At 27.1% G+C, this 22,290-nt stretch overlaps 1 protein-coding gene across 1 annotated transcript in view; it reads left to right on the top strand.

Annotated features, from left to right (window-relative positions):
• The window catches only part of LOC111675656 (polypyrimidine tract-binding protein 1), a 242,772-nt gene that overhangs the window by 56,972 nt on the left and 163,510 nt on the right, over positions 1–22,290 (top strand). The window contains exon 4 of the mRNA XM_046948408.1: positions 9,991–10,089. Within this exon, the coding sequence (XP_046804364.1) occupies positions 10,000–10,089 (90 nt within the window). The 5' untranslated portion in view covers positions 9,991–9,999. The remainder of the gene's footprint in view (positions 1–9,990; positions 10,090–22,290) is intronic.

The raw sequence follows: 22,290 nt of genomic DNA, 5'->3' as shown, positions 1-22,290 counted from the left end.
TTTGTCGGTCGCCGACCATTACTCATACAGTTTCCTCTGATTTTTAGTATTATTTACTTTTAGTTCCTTTTGTTTTTAATTTAAAATTTTGCCTAGAAAATCTTATAAATAAAATACAATTTTTCTTTCCTTTAAACTTGAGGCGGTTTTAAAACCCTTGTACGGTCAATTTTGTTATGATCTGTTTTATTTTATTGACATACAGTTGATTTACATACGTAAAAAGAATTATAACTTACGACTACATACATTTTTTGTATTTCAAAAGAAGTTTTTTTAATGGAAAACGTCAAAATACATATAAGAACGTTTTAATAGTGCTGAAAATGTTTATACAAAATGTTTTTTTTTTTGTAATTTTACATAATTTAACAAAAATGAGGTATTTTACTCTATTTATAATTTTACACGTATTACCCATTAGTACAAAAAATTGTCTAATATTACACTAGTTGTGTAATTTTACACATTTTGAAGTTTTACACAAATTATATCCTATAACTTCAAATGTATTTTTTTAAACATTTTTGTTATTTAACTCAAAATATTAAAATCCAGGCAAAATAGTAATTTTACATAAAATGATTAAATTTACGTAAGATATGTATGTATTTTTACACAAAATGTAAAATTTACAGAAAATATGTATTTTTACAACCTTTAGTCTGCCGGGTTTATTAACTAGTGATGTAACTTCACTCCTCGGCTAGTATGATTGGTATGATTTGACATGGGTTCTAACCAGACAACCACATAATTTGGTACTACTGGTGGTCAGTTGCCTGCAGGACTTGTCCTGGCTGGATCTGATTTAAACACAAATTCGCGCTGATAGTAATTGACGGTTAAACAACTGGTGTAAGGTAAAGTCTATATTTCGGGAAATTTTCGGTGCTGTTGCCGAGGACAACAGATATCCCACGCAGGAGTAACTGTGGGACTTAGGTTGAAAATTGGTTGGTGTTAACTGTATATGACACGGGATGAATATAGGGGTATGCGGTCCTCACTCACCCATTTACTTAAAATAAGTCTGTCGTATGTTGTTCTCTTATGAATGTGTCGCGTGATTGAGAAGTGTGCTGGGAATTTTCGTTCCTTGTCCAAGTGTGTTGAGACTAACTCTGTTCATACTGGAATTATACAGTGTGTCCCTGTGAGTAAGAACAAAGTCTCTGCTTATTTGATGGATTCGTACTTTGGTCTACCGGTTACGTTTCTAGGTGCTGTAGCCAACGCAATAGAGACATCTCATCTGCGTAGTTGTAAACGGAAGTGATGTTTTACGACTCCAAAGTTAAGCAACGGGACAGCAATAGTCAGAGATTAGATAGCTCAAGTACTTGAGCAATACTGAACCGGAACTTTCGTATACGTAAATTGCTGTTGTTGTTACCTAAAGACAAATGTTCACATACAGCACTTCGACTTCTTGTCCTCTCCAGTATTCAACACGTAGAAGTTAAGAATTTGTTGAAGCCAAAGGATAATCGGTAAGAAAAAATGATTACATTATTACTATTACATTCCTGTGAGGAACTATTCATTTCCCTTCGATCTTTAATAGTCATCAGAGGCGATCATTACATTAAACACTTGTCGTTAATTACCTAATTGTCTCAATTCAAATAAAAGTATACTGTGTAATTTTAACAAATTTTGTGTGTTTCATTGATTTTTATTTAACAATTGTTTTTATTCTTGTAGTTGTTGTCGATTGTCGCCGCAAAAGTAATAATAGTTTTTCGTTTGATTTTATTGTTTATGTATTTACCATAGCTATGTGTGTACTTTGATTTAACATGGCACTGAGAATGTCAAAGTAAACGAATAAATGACAACAACAAACAAAACTAACTAAACATGTTGTTACTGGTATATGATGATGATGATCGTCGTCAACATTGCTGATTATTTTACCGGCCGGCAGCAAGCATGAATGATGTTTTGTTGTTGTAGTAGTTGAGATCGTTGTTGTCCGTCAGTTTAAATAGTATACAGCAGCTGGTATCTTGTCTGACAAGTTTTATTTTTGTTTTAAACAAATTCTCACCAAAAAATAAAACTTAAAATTTAATTTGTTTGTTGTTAGTGTACTGGTTGTTGTTTATATACACATGTAATTGTTCACATGTACTTAACTTTTATTTTTGAGGTTTATTCTTTATTGTTGATTTTCTTTAGTTTAACAAGTAACTGATGTAGTTGTTGTTAATTTGTTTGCATGTTATTTTTTTGTACAAATATTAGGGTGTCACCAAAAATGTTCGACGTTTATTGAAGAAAACAAAAGTGATATAGTTCTAGTCCTATGGCAGCGGTGATTAGTGTAGGTTTTAACACTTCCTATGGAGAAAACCTTTGACTAAAATATGGCGTTACCAATTTAGATCAGTGGAAATTGTTGGACAGATCAATTAAAAGGCGATCTTGTTAAATTTGTATATACCTATAAACATCTTGATCATGATCTCTACTCATTAGTCCATTGTGCAGTCAGTCAATAAACTGGTTCATACTGTAGACCAAAGATTTAGCCAATAAACTAATCAAAAAACTGTATAATGAAAAACTATAAATAAACTATGACCTAGACTTGACTTAAGAGGAATATGTCAGAATTTTCATGTTTATGATCGTTTGACAAAGTCTTCGTTCATAAATATTTTAATTTTATAATTTTCAATACTTTATCCCTTCGGGGAATCAGTGCCATCTTAATATTGTTTCATTGTTGTTATTATGGATACTTTATTTTTACTTTCGGTGTATGTTTTCTGTTAAATTCGTTTATTTTGCGCATGATCTCATCGAATGACAGCAGAAAACAGAAAAAATACTGTTTAAAAATGAGAGTGTTTTATTTTTCTTATTTAAAGGGAGAGTTGGCTAGTATACTCTTTGTATGATCGTTTTTTCAACGATTTGAAGAGAATCTTATAGTTTATAATCTAAGTCTCCAAAACGATTCCTATTAGCCTCAAAGTTTTTATGGAGAGTTGGGGCAAAATCTTAATGATCATTAGAAAAATTACGATAAATTTTCATAAACATTTTGAGGGGAGTACTTTTTAATATGACTAGCAGAGTCGTTGATAAGCAAAAAAAAAAATATAATTTAAATTGTAGATTAAATAAACAGATTTTTTCTAAAGGATAGTTTATTTATACAAATGAATTTCATTAATTAATAAAATAATAAAAATATTAAATTGTTGTATATCACTGTATAACAGATAAAAAATTATAATAAAATTTTTACTTCAACTGATTTTAAGGAAAGACTTAACCTCATGGAGAAGTGTATGAACTTTAACAAAGACACTCAATTTGTTTGCAATTTTTTTTTATTGAAATCTCGTTCCATAATTTTTCAATTAAAATTAAAATTTGAACTGTCATTGCACTATTTATTGTTTTTATTATTTTTTTGAACATACATACATATGTACATACGAAACTGCATTCAATTTCACAATTGTTTTTAAATAATTGCTTTTAATTTTTCGTGTCATTAAAACAAAAATGAATTTCTTGACACTAGATTTATATGAGTTTTTGTCATAATGTTCTGTTTTCAAAACGCACTTAAAACCGGCTTTAAATGAATTTATTTTTAATTTTCCATAAAAATCTTTAAAATTAAAACTGTGCGTCATTTGAACTTTTGTTAAGGCATATAAATATTGGCAACGTTTATTATTTGAATGGAAAAATGTAAAATAAAAGCTTTATTTGAATTTAAATGAAGTTTAATTGTGATAAAAAAAAATACTTTTGTGGTTAAAAATTGTCTATTTGGAAAGAATGGCGGGTTTTTTGGCCGGTGTTAGTTGTAGGAGATTAATACAAGTTGGGGGAATACACTTGACAAAATAATAGTATTTAAATGTTAAATTTTAGACTGAATAACACAAAATTTTCTCTTCCAAAATTTTTAATTTTTAAATTATTTAAAAACTACATTTTTTTTAAAAATTTGAGTAAAATGTAAAATTTTACACTAAATTTACCGTTTTTTTTTAACGTTAACTTTTAAAAGAAAAATTTGAATTTTTGAAATATTTTACAAAATGTGAAATTTTTTTACAAAATTTGAAATTATACACAAAATGAAAAATTATAATTTTATGGTAAATGAATCCAAATGTAAAAAAACCCAAAATTTAAATATTTAAAAAAGTGAAATTTACTTAAAATATAAATTTTAAAAATTTCAAATTTTACGTCAAACTAATTTTGACATTACAAGGAATTTTAAACTAAAACTTCGAGATTTGCACTAAATGTAATACTTAACACATAATGTAAATGTAAAACAAAACATTAAATTTTACAAAAACTAGAATTTTGCATAAAATTTAAACATTTTACCTACAAAAATATAAAATTTTACATAAAAGAAATTTTTACTTCCAAATTTACACTAAATGTTAATTAAATTTAATTAAAAACCAAAAGTAAAGTTTTACAAAAACTAAAATTTTAAACGAAAAGAAAATTTTACATTTTTTGTAAATTTTTACACGAAGTTTTTAATATAAATTTTTTTTATTTTACACAAACTGTAAAATTGTATACAAAACACAAATTGTAAACATTTTTCAAAAAATTTTACATAAAATTAAAATTTTACACTGGAGTTTGACATAAAAACGAAAACTTTAAGTAAAACTTAGAAATTTATACAAAATAAAAATATTTACATAATAGACAACATTTTACACGAAATTATACACACAATTTACAATTTTATGCCAAATGTAATCATTTACCAACATTAAATTTAAAATTAAAGTAATAAAATTTTACCAGAAATGTGTTTTTTATATTTTACACAAAAACAAAAACTTTAAGTAAAACTGTAAAATTAACACGGAATACAAATTTTATAAAAGATGAGATTTTCAACAAAATTATATACAAAAAACAAAATTTTACATATAAACTGTGTTTACACAAAATTTAACACAAAACTTTTAATTCTACAAAATATAAATATATTTTGTCAAGAAATATCAATTTGTTTTCAATAACTTCAAAATTTTAACTGAAATATGTTATTTTACATTAAATGTAGAATTTTACATTAAATGTTAAATTACTTACACAAATGATTTTCTTACGGAGTAAAAAACCTCTACTTCAACGTTTGACGTAATTTCAACGTGTCTTAAGACTACAAATAATTTCAATTCAAGTAAATAAAACGAGAAATTTCTCTACATACAAAATTCGCACACAATAACTCCATTTTTATAAGACAGTTGAATAATATTCTCAAGTTCATTAACCGTTTCATGTGTTTTGTATTTAAATTCATAAATGAAGAAAAAAAAAAAAAAAACATCAAAACAATAGAAAGAAAAACTAAGTTCAATTACCCAGTATATGCAACATACTTAGTTGCCATTGCCACACCTCTGCTGAGAATACAATATTGCATGTGTAAAATGACTATTTGTTTGTAGTTGATGTTGGGTTTTTTTTTACAAATACACATGTCAGTAGTAGTTTTTTTTCTATTACAATTTTAGTTGTTTTTGTCTCCATTTAGTTTATTCTGTACAATAAAAAAATTTTGATTGTTAAAATCGTTTAGTGATGTGTAAAATGTGTGTGGGTTGAGATAGCTGGAGAAAATATTTTTTCCTTTTTTTTTTTTTTGCAAAATCTAGCCATGTAGAAAAATATACAGGGTGTCTATGAAAAGAAAAATATATACAAAAAAAAAAATAATTAAACACTAGCTCCCGTTTTTAACTGTCATTCATCATTAGTGACATTTTTCAGTTAGTATTTCCTATACTATAATCAAAATATTTAAAACAGTTCTCTACAAAATTATACATTGTTATAATTTAGTATGTATGACTTTGTATGAAAGCCACTTTTTTTACGAGCCATAAGTACATTCTTGGTCATTGCCACCATTAACTGGTAGCAAACATCAAAACAAATGGCAGCTAAAGCAGCAACAATAATTTTTCTTTATTTCACTAGCATATGTTGCACATTTAAAAATTTTTTTGTGTTCGAAAAAATGTTGCACCAAATTGTATCGTACAAAAATTTGAAACTGTTGGCACTTTGCAACTTCATGAATAATTCACAGAGAAGTTGATGTTCAAAAATCTCATTGACAAGAAAGACACAACATTTATTATGGCAAAGTGCATTAATGTTGCACCACCATACATACCTCTTCCGCAACTTTTGTAATATTGCACCCGTTCGTCCAATATACTATTTTATACATAGCTAATGCATTTGAAATTGTATTCTAGTTTATGATTCTTTACTTTTTTACTTTTCTCTCTTATTTATTCATTATTTTCATTTCATTTGATTTTTTTGGTAATTTATCACTACTCAAAAATCATGAATCGTAAAATTCATTCATCTTCATCATTTGCCATCAACAAATAAAAACCAATGCAACCGCAATAAAAACGCAACAGCAAAACATATTTTCAAAGTCGCCAGCATTACCATCGGCAGCACTATCAAATATTTTAGCACAGATCTCTAATGACTTTTAATTATGTTAGAGAAAAGTAGGTGTAATGTGAGCACTGAAATCTCCCAGTTAACAAAGGCATGTCATTAAAAAAATAATACAAATTTTAAAATTTTTCAAAATTAGTTTAACATAATTCCTTCCTGATTCCAATTGCATTTTTTAATTCTAAATCATTAACACCCTTCATGCTACTACTTACGCCCAAGAAATCTTAATATACTGGGAGTTCAAATAAACTATGTAATAAAACAAATTAAAAAATTTTCCCAAGGTCCTAAAACACAAGCTAAAAGATGAAGCTTACATGTTTGCAGAAGTTGAATTCTAGATACCCTACAGATACTGCAACAAACTCTCAATCGCTTTGGTTAAAATGCGTTTATAAATAGTTTTTTGTTTAAAAAAAAGTCTCGTAAATCTTAAAAGCTTTTTAATAGTTTTATGTTTAAAAGCTTTTCAAGATTGATTTTTGGTTAAAACAATTTGTCAAAGCTTTTTTGTTAAATAACGTTCTAAATGCTTCTTTAAAGCTTTTTGTTTAATTAAGTTTTCTAAAACTTTGTGGTTAAAAAACTTTCTTAAAGCTTTTTAAAAACTTTTTGGTTAGATTGCTTTCTGGAAACTTTCTGGTTAATAACCTCTCAAGTTAGCTTAAAAAGCATTTGAAAGTTTTCATTAAAGCTAGTTTTTTTAAAGGTTCTTGGTTAAAACAGTTCTTTAATTTGTTGGCTTAAAAGCATTCTTTAAGTTATTTGGTTTAAAAGCTTTTTGTTTAAAAAAGTTGCCTAAAGCTTTTTGTTTATAAAACTTTATTAAAGGTTTTTTGGTTCAAAAATTTGTTAAAGCTTTTTTTGGTTAAAAAACTTTAAGAAATTTTATTCAAGCTTTTTTCGCTAAAAGGCATTCTGACTAAAACGCTTTTTTTAAAGCTCTTTGCCGTACATTAAGCACTTTTAATGTTTTTTACTAAAAAGCTCTAAAGTTCTAAAAGAAAAATGTTAAAAAAACTCCTTTTGTTAACGATGTTACAACCAATCTGATCAACTTAAATTACATTCGTAAAACAAGGAATCACAAAATCATAAATGAAGAAGTAAATTATAGCAACATAGTGGTAGTGTAAACACAGTTTTAAAGTATCGCGTGTCATATTTACGTTTGATGCGTCATACAACACCATAAATAGTTGAGTTGCCATAAGTTGAGTTGTTTATATAACCATTTAATGCCACAAATACACTATATATGTATGTATATATCTACATCTGTCAGTATATATTATGGATTTCTTTCGTCACCCATAAATACAAATACAAAACCACATGGTAGTTGTTGGTTGTGTGTTGCTGCTTTCTTGCAACAAAAATATTTCTTCTCCTTCTATATCAGCGTGTCAACGAAAGTACTACTTGCTCGAAATGTAAGTGTATTTTGACGTTGTAATTGGTGTTGTTGTTGTTGGTGATTTCTGCTCTATTAAATAGTGACAACAAATTTTATTGTTGTTTCCATCGGAGGAGATGATGCTATTTTGGTTGCTGATATTGTTGCCGTTTTTTTTTTCTTTTTGTTGAATCAACTTCCTTTTGTGGTGTCATCGTCTGTGTCATTATTGTCAGAAAGCGAAAGAGAGGCTGAGCTTTTCTTGTTGCAGTACTTACATTCTTACTTATTCCTCCTTTTACATGGTTTTGCTTGGATTTTACCCTCGTTTCTGGGGCATGATACGAGTATTATTACTGCTGCTGTTGTAGCTTGTGTTTATTTGTTTGTGTAACCACATCAACTTTGTGTTGTCAGCATAAATATAAATGATGGTAAGAACAATGGCAACAACAACTGCAGCAATCAGCAACAGCAGCAAGAAGGTTGTAGGGCAGTCATGGCCTGAGTCAATTTCCTCTCGTTTTCATTTATTTGTCTTATCGTTTGTCTGCTTCTTCGTTTGTTGGTCCGTCTGTCTGTTCATTTTCCAACTATCTAGCTGTTTGTTATGTATTTTCTGTGGCAGGTATTATGGTTGCTGTTGCAAGTACTATATATGTGTGTGTATGTTTTATGTAATGCAACTTTGCTTTGTTGCTATTACAATGTTATGGCTCTTGTCAGTTGTTGTTTTCTGTAAAGATTGTTATTGCTGTTGTCGGTGGTATTCATCGTCATCTTGTGTTGCTGCTACAAAATGCGCGTTCATTTTCATTTCTCTTCTTTTCATTTTGATTCTTTATAATTTATTGTTTATTTGTGTTGTTGTGGCTGTTTGTGTGGCATGTATATGTGTGGGCGCCATTTTGGATGTCAGCTACAATATTCGGTGCATATTTGTTTTTATTTGTGTGTTTTTTTCTTCTTCATAAGGATTGTAATCGTATCGTGGTATTTCAATGCCATTGTTGCATATTTCCTTTTTACGTACATACCTAATCTTGTTGTTAATGGTATATTTACTCGTAGTTTTTGTGAATTTTAATTTTTTCTTCTTATTTTGTTTTTGTTTAGAAGAATTTCTGTGCTGCTTTGGAGCTTTCGTCCTTGTTGCTTCGCTGCTTATACAGCTGTGTATTTTGTACGTACAATTGTTAGTTGCATTTAACTATTATGACTGTTGCTAGAAATACTGCTGTTGTTGTTGTTGTTTTCAAATAAAGTTCACAATTCTCATTTTCATTGTTGCATATTATAGAAATGATATTAGGGTTTTCTGGGTTTGTTGGTTTTGAACTTATGATAGTTTTGTTTATAATGCTTAGGAATTAAGTAGCATGATTTGCCAAAATATCTTTTTAATTTATTTCCTTCAAAAGGGTGTTATGTTTTATTTGTTTTAAAATATTTTGTTAAATATTTTTTTTAAAAATGTTTTGTAAGTTTTTTTTTTCAAATCACAGATTAAAAAGCTTTCATAAGTCTAAATCTGGAGCTTCTTCTAAAGCATTTCATGAATAACATTTCTAAATCTCTTGTAAAAAGCTTTTCTGAAGCTGTTGTAATTAAGCTTTACTTTTAGTTTTAAAGGTTTTTTTATAAAGCTTTTCTAAAGCTTCATGAATAACATTTCTAAATCTCTTGTAAAAAGCTTTTCTGAAGCTGTTGTAATTAAGCTTTACTTTTAGTTTTAAAGGTTTATAAAGCTTTTCTAAAGCTTTTGTTGAAATATTTTCTAAAGTATTATTTAAGGAATATTATAAAGCTTTTGTTGAAATCTATTATAAAACTTTTGTTGAAAGTTTTTTTCAGTTTTTAAAAAAGTTTTTCAGAAGCTCTCATTAAACAGTTTGATATTTTTCTTATGAAAAAAGGTAAAACAAATTTACTTAAGTTTAGTTAAACTCATTTTAAATTAAATATTTATAGGAATTTAGGTTTACAAATGTAGTTTAGTTCTTAGCAAACAATCATAAGATTTTTAATATTAATTAATTTATCTTTTTCGGCGTTCTCTTTTTCTCTCTCTCTCTCTCTTTTAGGTAGCGACCATGATGTCGTGTCCCATGTCTATCCAATTGCCCATATTACAAACACTACACAGCGAGCAAGCGTTTTCGCCTATTCATATTGGAGTTAAGGTAAGTTTCTTTTTTTTTTTTTCTTCTCAATCTTTAGTCTATTCTTGTTTAAGACATATAATTTTATATTGCCATAAACTTGTTGTTAATTATGCTTAGATTTCTTCTCCTTTCTCCTTCATTTTACCTTGATGCATCCTTTAATTTTGCTGCTGTGCTCAGCAGGTGGTTATTGTTTTAAAACATTTTTCCGGTAATTTAATATTGGAAAAAAGCTCTCTGTGCCACTGTTTCTTATTAAAATTTCTTTTACACTCATAAATCATGTAACCGAAAATATGTGCAGCATAAAAAGGTTATCAAACTAGGGATTAGGGAAATTTTATGAAAAATAACTAGAGCATTTTGTTGGCTCAATGTTTTAATGTGAAACCTTTCGTTAGCAAAAACAAAAAAGGAGTCAAAAAGATTTAAAGGTTAATTAGAATTTCCCTAAACAGAGTAGTAGTAGTAAGCTAACATTGATTAATATTTTTTTCCAGGGTAGACAGATTAACAAAATGAATGTGGGTAAATGTGGTAGGGAGGGGATTTATTTGTTAGTTAAATTTTAATATTATTTTTCTTATTTTAATACAAAGATTGTAATAAGCCAAATGTTTAGATAATAAAGTATAAATTTTAAGAATTAACACTTAATAAATGAATTTGTAATATTGTTTTTCCCAAACATATAATTTAATATAAACTAATCTAAAAATTTTAATCGTGAGTTTAGTTAATCTCAGTTAAAACTGTTCAAATTTGTGTTAAAACTTTTGAAGATATACTTTCAATAACTTAAGTTTAATTAAACTTGGATAAATTAGTTTGGGTAAATTTTATGACACTATTAGTTAAAAATACCCCAAAACTGCCAATAATAAGTCGATTTCTACACAGAGAGAAAGAAATATATTTTAAAATTATACCATAGCCTGGTATTAAATTGACACCGAAGTGCTTATAATTTTTTAATTACATCCGTTTTCAATGTTAGTTGTCAAATCAACAAAAATATAAAAAAAATTACACGGAATTGGTAACTTCGGTGTATTTTTTTTTAACAAAAAATAATAAAGTGTTATCAAAGTGACAACGCTATGTTGTAAAAAGAACGTTGTGGTGTCGAAATGACAACGATTTATTGTCGGAATCACAATGATACATTACCGAAATTCGATATGACAAGTCGAAATTAAAACAATGCGTTGTCAAAATTACAACTTTGGTTTCCAAAAAGGGTTATTAAAATTGTATACACATAAAGCATAATCAAATTGATAACAATGCGTTATCAAAACTACAACATTGATTGTATAAATGGCTGTTATTTAAATATTTTAGACAACGTATGCGTACGTTGTCTAAAAGTTAACAAACGTAAAAGGCTCACTTTTGAAAACAGTGAGTTTTGTTTTCTCTGTGTGTAACTAATTAGAGATAATCTTTCATAAGTCAAGTTTTGTTAAACTCATTTGATTCCAGTTTTGTTAACCAAACTTGTGGCACTTTATTATTTTATTAACATTAAACACATCCATTGTCTAAAAGTTACGAATGTGAAAAGCTCACTTTTGAAAACGGATTGTATCAATTTCGGTACTTGTATACACATAAAGCATAATCAAAATGATAACAATGCGTTGTCAAAATTACAACTTTGATTGTATAAATGGGTGTTATTTAAATGTTTGACACATACGTTGTCTAAAAGTTACAAACGTGAAAAGCTCACTTTTGACAACGGATTGTATAAATTTTGGTACTCTTCAACCAGTTTTTTTTTCATCTGTATGTTTCTAATTAGAGATAATCTTTAGCAACTCAAGTTTAGTTAAACTCATTTGAATTGAGTTTTGTTAACCAAACTGGTGCATATAAACTGTTTGAAATTTAAAACCCTCTTAAAACTTTATTATTTTATTCTAACAGTGTTTTCCCTCTGTGTACATTGGAGATAATTTTTCGTAACACAAGCTTAGTTAAACTCACTTAAATCGAGTTTTGATAACCAAACTAATGACAAATAAAATGTTGAAAATTTTAAACCCAGTTAACACTTTATTATTTTATTAACGCAAACATTTTAACAAAAATAAAATGTAATTTATAACTTTAAACGTTGCTTTTGTTTTTCAATTTAAATTAATATTTAATTATGTTAGATTAATGTGTTTATAATTTATTAATTGCCATTAACCCCTCCAACATTGAGTTCAAATAAAAACAATATTTTTCTATCTTTTTTATTAATTCCTTTGAAATCACCAAAACATTTACATAAATAATTTATATGTATGTATATAAAACTTACATACACACACAAATGAATAAAGTGTTTAATGAATGACATAAATTTAATACACAATGAAAATAATACAAGTGTTCACGTGTTGCTTGCTATTGAATTGGATAGGGATGTAATGAATAAAATATTAATTATTCATTTTAATAGTAATTTTACCGATATTTTTAATTGGCCACACATACACAAGAGAGTGGAGCGCTTAAGAGTAAAACTTATATTAATTCATGAATAATTATAGCCATAAAAAAGAGCAGAAATTGTTTTTAGCAATTTGTTAGTTAATATTAAACCAATAATTGCTGTTAGCTATTAGTATAACAATTAGCTAATAATGTCTCTAAGATGTTAATTATTAAAATTAACTTTTCAAATAACTATATTATTTGACTCTTTTTTGTATGTTCAAAATAAGTTTTAGGGGGGAAGGTGGTATTCTTAAGTTTTTTAGTTCATTCCATTTGTTAAATACATTTACAACTTTTAACTTCCCCCTGTGACTTGTGATTTTTAGAGTTTTTTTGTATATTTTATTTTTGCCTTTCCCCTTTTTGTATTAAAAAGGGGAAAACATTGAAAGAAAAATATTAAAAATCTGCCAAAGTTTTGAGCTACTTTAAGTTTAAGCAGCGTATAAGTGTATTTCCAAAAGAAATTGCAAAGTTATTTTTATTTTACATTTCTGCCTGTTTTATACATATAACATTATGTTATGCTGTTTTTATAAATTTTTTTATTTTATTTCACCAAAAAATTCTTCTAGGCAAACATTTACCAATATAAGACTAAAAGAAGTATTTAGGTGTAAAATTTGTTTAAATGGGGCTGCTGCGGTTTGAAAGATGCAAAGAAATTTGCAAGCACTTAATGATATTTAAGTAAATTTTGGTTTATACTTGGTTTAAACTATAGTTAACAAATTACAGTTTAATTTAATTAAAAATGGTTAAAATTCAGAAGAGAAATTTTAAATTCGTATTCGAATTAAGACCTTTACAAAAGAATAATTTTGTCATTGAGTTTAAAGTTTGTCGGCCTGTGCGATTTGAGAATTTTAACCTGAAAATGATTTTAAGAATTGTTTAAAAATCTGCTGTAGTTTCTGAAATATCATCCGTTATAGTTGACGGACGAAAGGACAGATGGACAGACATCATTAAGTCGAATCAAAGAATAAGTTATAGACGTTTGAATGTTGCTTAAGATCTAACCTTTTTGTTCGTTATAAACATGCAATTTCAAGATTTATACGAAGATATTACAAAGAATAAAGAAGATTTGTTAAATCGCAGATGTGATAGAGAAAATCTGTGTTAAAAACGTATCCGTGTTTAATTTTTTTTCAATTTTGTCGATCTGTTTAATATCGTAAAAAGAATTCGATGCCTGAGGTCATTGGGATTCTAAAAATTCCCTGTTTTTCGTAATATTTACGAACATTTTGTGTATAATATGAAATATTATTTTATCAATTTTTTCCTTCTGGGTACGAAAACCTCTCCATTTCAGTAAACTAAAATCGAAACTAGTATTTTGCTTTTTTAAATAATGGTCATTGGGATTCTAAAAATTTCCTTTTTTTCGTAATATTTCAAACATTTCGTGTATAATACGAAATATAATTTTATAAATTTTTTTTCTTTCTAGGTGCGAAAACCTTTCCATTTTAATTCTTAAACTAAAATCGAAACTAGTATTTTGCTTTTTAAATAATGTTTTTTTTTGCAAAAAAAAAAAAAAAACAATTTCAAATTATTTACCAAATAAACCAATTTTATTTATAACTCAAATTGAGTTTATGTATTTTGATGTATTTACATATTTTTGTGACAACTGTGTATGATTTAAATTAATCTAAGCGCTTAATCTTGTTCAGTTAAACACTGTTAAATTGAAAAACTATTCTAACATAAATAATTTTATGGTTTAATTGTTTTGAACTAATCTGTCAAATCTATTTAAAATCTTGCTTCGATTGTCAATTTAGTTGGAAATTATTCGAATGTGATTAAAACGTAATACTAAATTAAATAAAATATAAGAACATTTTTACTAACATATATAAATAATTGTTTATTTCAATTTCAAACTATCTGTTGATTAATTTAATTGCTTTTAAACAACCGCCAAAGACAAACTTTATTTTTTAACACAGCCTAAAAGTATGCTCCACTAGATATTTATAAGCTTTCAACAACTGTTATTATGTATTTGTATAGAAAGAATCCCTACAATATCTTTATGTTCTTGTTTTATTTAAATTTTTGTTCCAGTTGTTATTTAATCTTCTTTCTTTGTATTGTTATAGCAGCTAATAATTCTTGAAACTATTTGTCTGTAAAATAAAAGTCAAAATCACTTAAACACTAAAAACAATGAAGAGGATTTAACAAAAACAGGAACAATGTAAAGTAAAAGAGAGCAAATGGAAATATGTAACAAAAAACTGAAGTACATTTGCATTAAACAAAAGTATTAAGCAGAATTGTAAAGAGTGATGAAAAAAGCAACAGTCTAATCAAATACATAAACAATAACACGAACACTTACACACATTAGTATTCCTATACTTAAATACACAAATACTTACTGTGTGTGCGTGTGTGTTTTGCATAAACAAATATTTAAATAAGTCAAAATAACAAAAAGCTTAGTCAACCTTACACGCATATATTAAGTAAAGTACACATAGATACACGCACATACCTACATACATACTTGCACATTTGCATGAAATAGTAGATCCCTTCAGGGTTGGATAAATCAACATAAGTTTAATTAACTCATTTTGTATAAAAAAAAGATATCGTAAGGAATATACGATAAGTTTTCAATTAAAAGTATTGATCATGAATATTGAAATTGCTCACGAATGTGAGTTGTTCATGTGTGTGACTGAGTCGCCAATAAACTAATTAGACCTATAGTGTAAATTTGTCATGTTTTTTATATTTATCACATTTTCTTTAAGAATTCGGTTTGTTTTTGGTTTATATTTGAAACTTTTAATTAAATTGCTTTTTGATTATCAATTTCTATTGTCTTAAATTTCCATACCTGATTCTCTGACTTAACTTTCGCATATAGTCAAATAAATACTTGTGTATAGAAGTTAAGCATACAAAGATCCAAATAAACCCATACATGTAATTGTGTAGCACACATATGCAGTCACTACTACTACCCTGCTGTTCAAGGTGACAGTTCGTAAACAGGTTACAAACGGACGGAAAATTAGCTTTATATTTCTAAAATGAAGCTAGAGTTTTATAAATTGACTCTGTGGTGAGTTAAAGTGAGCTCGATATATGACACTTATTAGAAAAACGAATTCTTACTAGATTTGATAAGTTAAAGTAAATTTTTTAAATGTTACATATGACACTTATAAGCCCACTACTTTGCTAATTAGTTGCAAACAACAAACTTCCCGATGTACTTTAATAACTACCTTGACTCTCTCTAAAACTGCAGGGCACACTTTCCTTCTCTACATTTAAATATTTAACTAATGTGTGGGAAAATGCTGTTTACTTTGCACTTATTTGTGCCTCGTTTTTTTTTTTGTATTTGCCATCGTAAGTTGGTTTTTTTAAGATTAAAAAGTTTTAGATTTTTCCATTTATTATTTTAATTTTATAACAATTGATTTTTTATCTAAACTTTAACAATTATAAGTAAAACAACCCAACGCACAGCACAACAGCTGTGACTCTTTAGTCTTGTTTCATTATTCATCTTTGTCATAATTCCCATTTCTCTAAGAAGGATGTATGCTCCAGTTATTTGTCCAATTTGCATTATTAAATTTTAGTTGGTTTTTTTATGGCTGCTGTTACTGCTACTTATTACAAGATTTATATGAATTTTTGTATGTTTCAAAAAAATCTTTTTCATATCTCTCCTGCTGTGACAAAGGCTGTATGTGGGGGGAGGGGGTGGTATACAACAAAAATAAAACAACCAAAAATCTGTTACTTTTTCCTGTGTCCTGTCTGTCTGTCTGTCTGTCCGTCCGTCCGTTCGTGTGTCTGTCTCAGTGTGTCCGGTTGTAAAAGAAGAAATCAAAATGTAATCATTAAATCTAAAATGAACATCTCGTTTTTTTATCAAAAGTGTGCGTTTGTTTTCCTGTGTGCGTTGTAAGACTTTGATGGGTCATCAATGTCAATTTCACTGGGGAGTGAAGAGATTGTCCGTTTCAGGACACTAGTTGTAAAAAATTGTCTGCTTGGTCAAGCAAAATATTTCAACAGCAACTTAACATTATTTACGCAGATTTTTCTTGTTGTAAATCTTATGTTTTCTTTCTCTTTTCATATACATATATAGATTCATGGCACCTGAATGGGTACGCTACATTGTGTAAGAAAAATAAAAAATAAAGTTTGTTGTTATGTCTCTTCATAATGAAAATGTTTAATATAATATTTATTTTAAAAAATTATATATGTATATGATTTTGGATAATTTTTTCGAATAAAAACTTGAAAATTGCCTTATGCACTCATTAAAAATCTATTACATAACAACTGTTTAAAATCTTTTTTATAACTAAAAAATAAAAAATCTTTTTAATAAAAAAATAAAAAACCTTTTTAATAAAAAACCTAAAAAAATATTTTCTTACAAAATGTTAAAGAATGCTTTCTAATAGCTTTTTGATAAAACGATTTAAAAGGTTCCTTTATACACATTTAAAAATATGTTTTTAAAAAACTTTGGCTCTTATGCAAAGTTCTAGAAAAGCTTTTAATAAAATGTAGTATATAATGTTTTTAATACAAATATTGTGTGAAAGCTTTTTTATAAAAAGTAGTAGAAAATGTTGTTTAATAAAAATTTAAAAAAGAAAAATTGGGAAGCTTTTTTATAGAAAAGGTTTGTTTTTGTTTTCTTAAAAAGCTTGTTTAATAAACATTTAAAAAAATTATTTATAAAAGCTTGAGCTTTGGATAAATCTTTTAAAAACTTTTAAGAAAAACAAATTTGAAAAGATTTTTTTTTTTATAAAATCTACTGAAAAAATGTTTTTTGATAAAAACTTTTAAAAATGTTTTTTATTTTCAAGTTTATTAAAAAGCTTTTTGTGGAAAACTTGTAGAAGAATTTCTTTTAAAAATGTAAAAAATTAAAAGCAGTTAACTTATAAAAGTTTTTTTTAATTAGTTTTAAACCATTAATCCTACTATAGCAATAAAACTCTTCAGAAATTTTAATGAAAACTTTTTCATACAAAATTATGACTAAATATCTGAAAATTGTTTTTTAAGGTTGTGTAAAAGTTGTTTGGTAAAAAGTTGTTAAACATTTTTTTATTTTCAAGTTAAACATTTTTTTTATTTTCAAGTGGAAAAGTTAGGGAAGAAATTCATTTTAAAATTTAAAAAAAAATTAAAAGCTTTTTTTAGTATTTTTTTATAATATACAGTTAAATGCGAAAAAATACGAGAAAGCTTTAAAAGCTTTTAAAAAAATTTGTTTAAACCGGGAATCCTACAAAAGCAAAAAAATAAAATTCTTCAGAAATTTTAATGAAAACTTTTTCATACAAAATTATGACTAAATATTTCAAAGAGTAGCGTAGTAAGCTTTTTATGTTTTTATTGCCCAATTTCTCCAAAAATTATTATTCTTTAATGCTCCAGCTAAATAGAATTTTTCGAAAATTGTTTTTACCTTGTGCAAAAGATAAAAAAGAAAATAATATAATAAAAAAAAGAAAAACAATTCTCATAGACCAAGCATTCAATCATCTTTTACTTACCCTCCAAAAACAGGAAAAGTTTTTCATCTTTGCTTAAATTCTTCTTATTTTAGTTTTGCGTTACTTTTGAATTTATTGAGTAAATTCCCAGTTTTTGTCTTTTTCTTACTTTCTGCTGTATTATACACCATAAAGGGATTTGTTTTACACACATTTCCTGACTGGAATGACATCTTGGATTTGAAACGTCATATGGTGAATTTAGTTTTTATAAGTTTTTTTACTTTTCTCATCTAAATTTTTTTCTCTTAGCTTTATTTGACTGGTTAGTTATTTGGCTTTGACCAAGTGCAAGTTAGCTTGTGTATGTGTGTGTTTTGAAGAAAGCAAAAAAAGGTCATCCATCTTAAATGTAAGGGAATGGATGTGTAATTTTTTTGTCAAATGTTTTATTTATGCTGCCATGCATAATAAAATAATAGAATTTATTCAATTCTCTTAATATTTGTTGCAAAAATACAAACTGAGGGGGAGAGGGGGTGTTAAGGTGGTCATTGCTGGTGGGTCATTCATTGAGTCATTTAAACATCAGGTTGTTTTTTTGTGATTTTTTTTTGTCTGTGTCCGTCTGTCCGTCCGTCTAACTTTTGCTTGTGTGTCCATCTATTGCTGTCATTTATGGTTGTTTTATGTTGTTAAATTGTTGTGTGATTACGTGTAAATCCTTCCGTTACTTAAATAATGACAAAATGCGTTTGATAAAAAGCATTACAACTTCGTCAATAATCAATGTTTTCCCTAAGGAAAAATTAAATGATAAAAATCTTGTTTTCATTCGAGGAGAACAACACTAAAAAAGACAACAACACAGAAGGAATTTCTATCAACTAATTAGGGGGCAAGTCGTGCTGAGTAGTGGGAGTAATACTGGAGTTTTGGGGGTCTATAGGAATATAAGGTATTTTGTACAAAAATGTGACAAGAGTGTGGCTGTGTAAAAGATATGTTTCCTTAAGGTGTTGTAAAATTTTAATTTGTTAAAAAAATTTTTGAAGATGACACGTGTTCTTTATGCCATTAACAAAAAACTTATTTAAAATTCTTTTAAAATGTACGTGGTAAATAAAATTTTTCATTACCCAACAACTGCCTGGAAGTTAAAAAAGAAGTAAATAATTTTTACGTTTTTTAGATATTTATCACCGGCTTTTTCTCCTATTAATCACACTTTCTTTAGCATTGAAACCATATTTATCTTTCTTTTGTTCATAATTATAGAAAATTCATTATATCTCACTGCTTCGTTAAACAAATTTATTAAATTTAAATTAAATCCCCTTAAAATGAGTAGATTCTTTAATATCGTCTTATTTTGTCTACCACCCCCCCCGGCTCCCCGCGAGTAACTAGAATTTTTGCAAATTATTTTAAAGTTAATTAAAATTTCATTTTGATTTGTTTGTTGCAAAAACACACACACGTATGTAATTTTGTGACGGCTTCATGTGAGTAATGTGTCTGAAATTGATTTAAATGTCATTTAAATAACAACTTCAAACTACCACCACCATTACCATATTATTCCACCCTTACCCTTATATTTTCTACCCTCCTTGTCTTATTAATTTATGCTATTTGCCTCTTCAACTGTTTGTTTGCTAAATTCTAAAGTGTTAACGAATGAAAAGCAAAAAACCAACCAGAAAGAACAAAATCTATTAACAAGCTCATGAAAAATCATCTCAGGAGTCTTAAGATTACATGCATATTTAAAATTCTAAACTCTCCCTTTTTAGAATTTTTAGCAACCGACAGTTTTAGCAGTTGTTTGCCAATTGTATATATTTTCTTTTGGGATATAAAGGAAGTTTGGCATTTTTTCTTTTGTTTAAATTAACTTGTTTGCAATTTTTTTCCTATTCAATGTTAGTTATATTTGTGCTTTAGCTACTGTTGTAGAGTGGCAGAGTTTTAAAGGACTTGATTGTTGCTTTCATTAACTTGTTGATGATAATGAGTTCCATGCAAAACCAAATCCCTGGGAATAAATATTATTTTATTAAATTTTTTAATTTGTTTTTTATTTCTATAATTTTGTTTTTTAAATTTGCCAAAAATTTTATAATTTTTTTATCTTAATTGAATTAATTCTTTGAAACAACTTACATTTTGTTTTTTAGTCTTTACCACTTAACTTTTTTTGTTTTTATTTACATTTTGGTATTTTGCCATTTATTTTTGTTTTTCCTATAGGTTTTTTTTCTGCCAACAGACAACAATTCAATCAGTTTTTTTTTAACAAAACCATACCTAAGATGAGGTAAATGAAGAAAAATAAGCTGAAAAATAAGTAAAATAATATTCAGAATTTTCAGAATAAAAAATTGCCACTAAATTATATAAATTCGTTAATATTAACGTAGACAAATTGAAAACAAGTATGAATGTATAGTTGAACATGATCGACCATATGATACCATACACCAGAATGTGTAAGTTATAAAAAACTAAGTTTTACGGAATTTTGTTGACATAATAAAACATTTAACGTAATTATGAGCTAAAAAGTCCTATTCGGTGGACACGGTTGTATGTGAGTTATGCAACCAAAAACCGATTTCAAACATTTTCAATAGCATTCGTCCTTGGGACAAATAAGACAAGATCTGTGTTACATGGACATACAGACGGACAGACAGACAAACAGGCAGACGGACATAGCTTAATCGACTTAGAAATAGATTCTAAGCCGATTGGACTTGGTGTAGGACCAATATTTTTGGGAATTACAAACATCAGTCAATACAAACGCATAATACCCTCCTCACTATAGTGTTTAGGCTATAATAAGTTTTTCATACATAAGCTTGAATACAAAAATTAAACAATTCATTGCCTAGTTTCGACTAAAAGCATTCATTATAAGCTTTTAAAAGACGCAATTAAAGCTAATAAATTATTTAGTAAAAGTACTTTTCCTATACCTATTTGTTTATTCTATCTGAAGTAAAAAAACACAAACACATGCACATGTTATAAGTTTTTATTATTCTCTCTCTTGATTTGCTTTTGACATTTTTTTTATATTTATATAAATAAATTTAAATAATGTTACTTTTTGATTTTATTTTAACATTTATGGCTGCCTAAAAGTATGTCACATTATTTTTATATTTTTCATATATTTCATGCAAAAAGTTTTGCCATAAAATAAAGTTTATAGCATGTTATTTTTCCTTTTTATACTCATCGTCGCAGTCGTCATCATCTTAACTGAGACGTAAAACCATATTTGGGTTGGAGAAGAAAACTTGTTCCTTTTTTTCTTTAGATTTTTATTTTTTCTTTTGCTTTTATTTAAACTTTTAAGTAGCTTCATTATTATATTAACTTGTTGTTAGTTTATTTCTGGTATGTTCATTCTTTTTAGTTGTTTGTTTCTTGTAAAGCTACAACATGTTGCATGTGGCATATGATAGTACTTGCTGGTGCATACATATGAATATTTTTTGTGGAAAAACTGCATAACTTTAAGAATTTAAAGTTTCAAGGTAAATGTATTTGAATGTTATTTTATCATTCTTTAGATTTGTTATTAAGAAATGAATTGACTAACTTTAGTTTTATGCAAACAAAAACATTTTGCGTAGACATTCCATTAGGAATTTCCTTATTTCAGCTTTGCTTTTAAAACAATTTTACTGCATATGTAAAATGTAAAATTTTTTGACATATACTGTTTTTACATTTAGCGACTATAACCAAGTACATTTGTTTAAATTGTTGCTGTGAACGAATACATTGTTAGCAAGTATTTATGTATGTTAAGTTGTGTAGAACATTTTTATGCTTTGATTTGGTTCATCATGCTGCAGAGCATAACACAAGTTATAGCTTTAGGAAACTTTTTTTTTAAATAAAGGGAAGTTGGCTAATAACGGAATACAAATTTGCTTTAAACTTGTGAAAAATTCTCCAAACTATTTTCTTTATCCCATAATAATAGTATTGCACAATGGGGATATTGCTTTAAAACTTGAATTTATTTATTATCTTGAATTTATAATGTGTTAATGTACCAATGGTTTTGACTCCCTACTTTTCAATGGAAGTTTTTGTTAAATAATATAAACTACAGCTAGTTAGTTAGTAAATGATTAATGAAGTATGTTAGTTAGTTGATTAATAAGTTAATAAGTTAGTAAAT

The sequence above is a fragment of the Lucilia cuprina genome, chromosome 4 (genome assembly GCF_022045245.1).
Source record: "Lucilia cuprina isolate Lc7/37 chromosome 4, ASM2204524v1, whole genome shotgun sequence".
Classification (NCBI taxonomy): Eukaryota; Metazoa; Arthropoda; class Insecta; order Diptera; family Calliphoridae; genus Lucilia; species Lucilia cuprina.
This window is presented reverse-complemented; position numbering and strand designations above follow the sequence as displayed.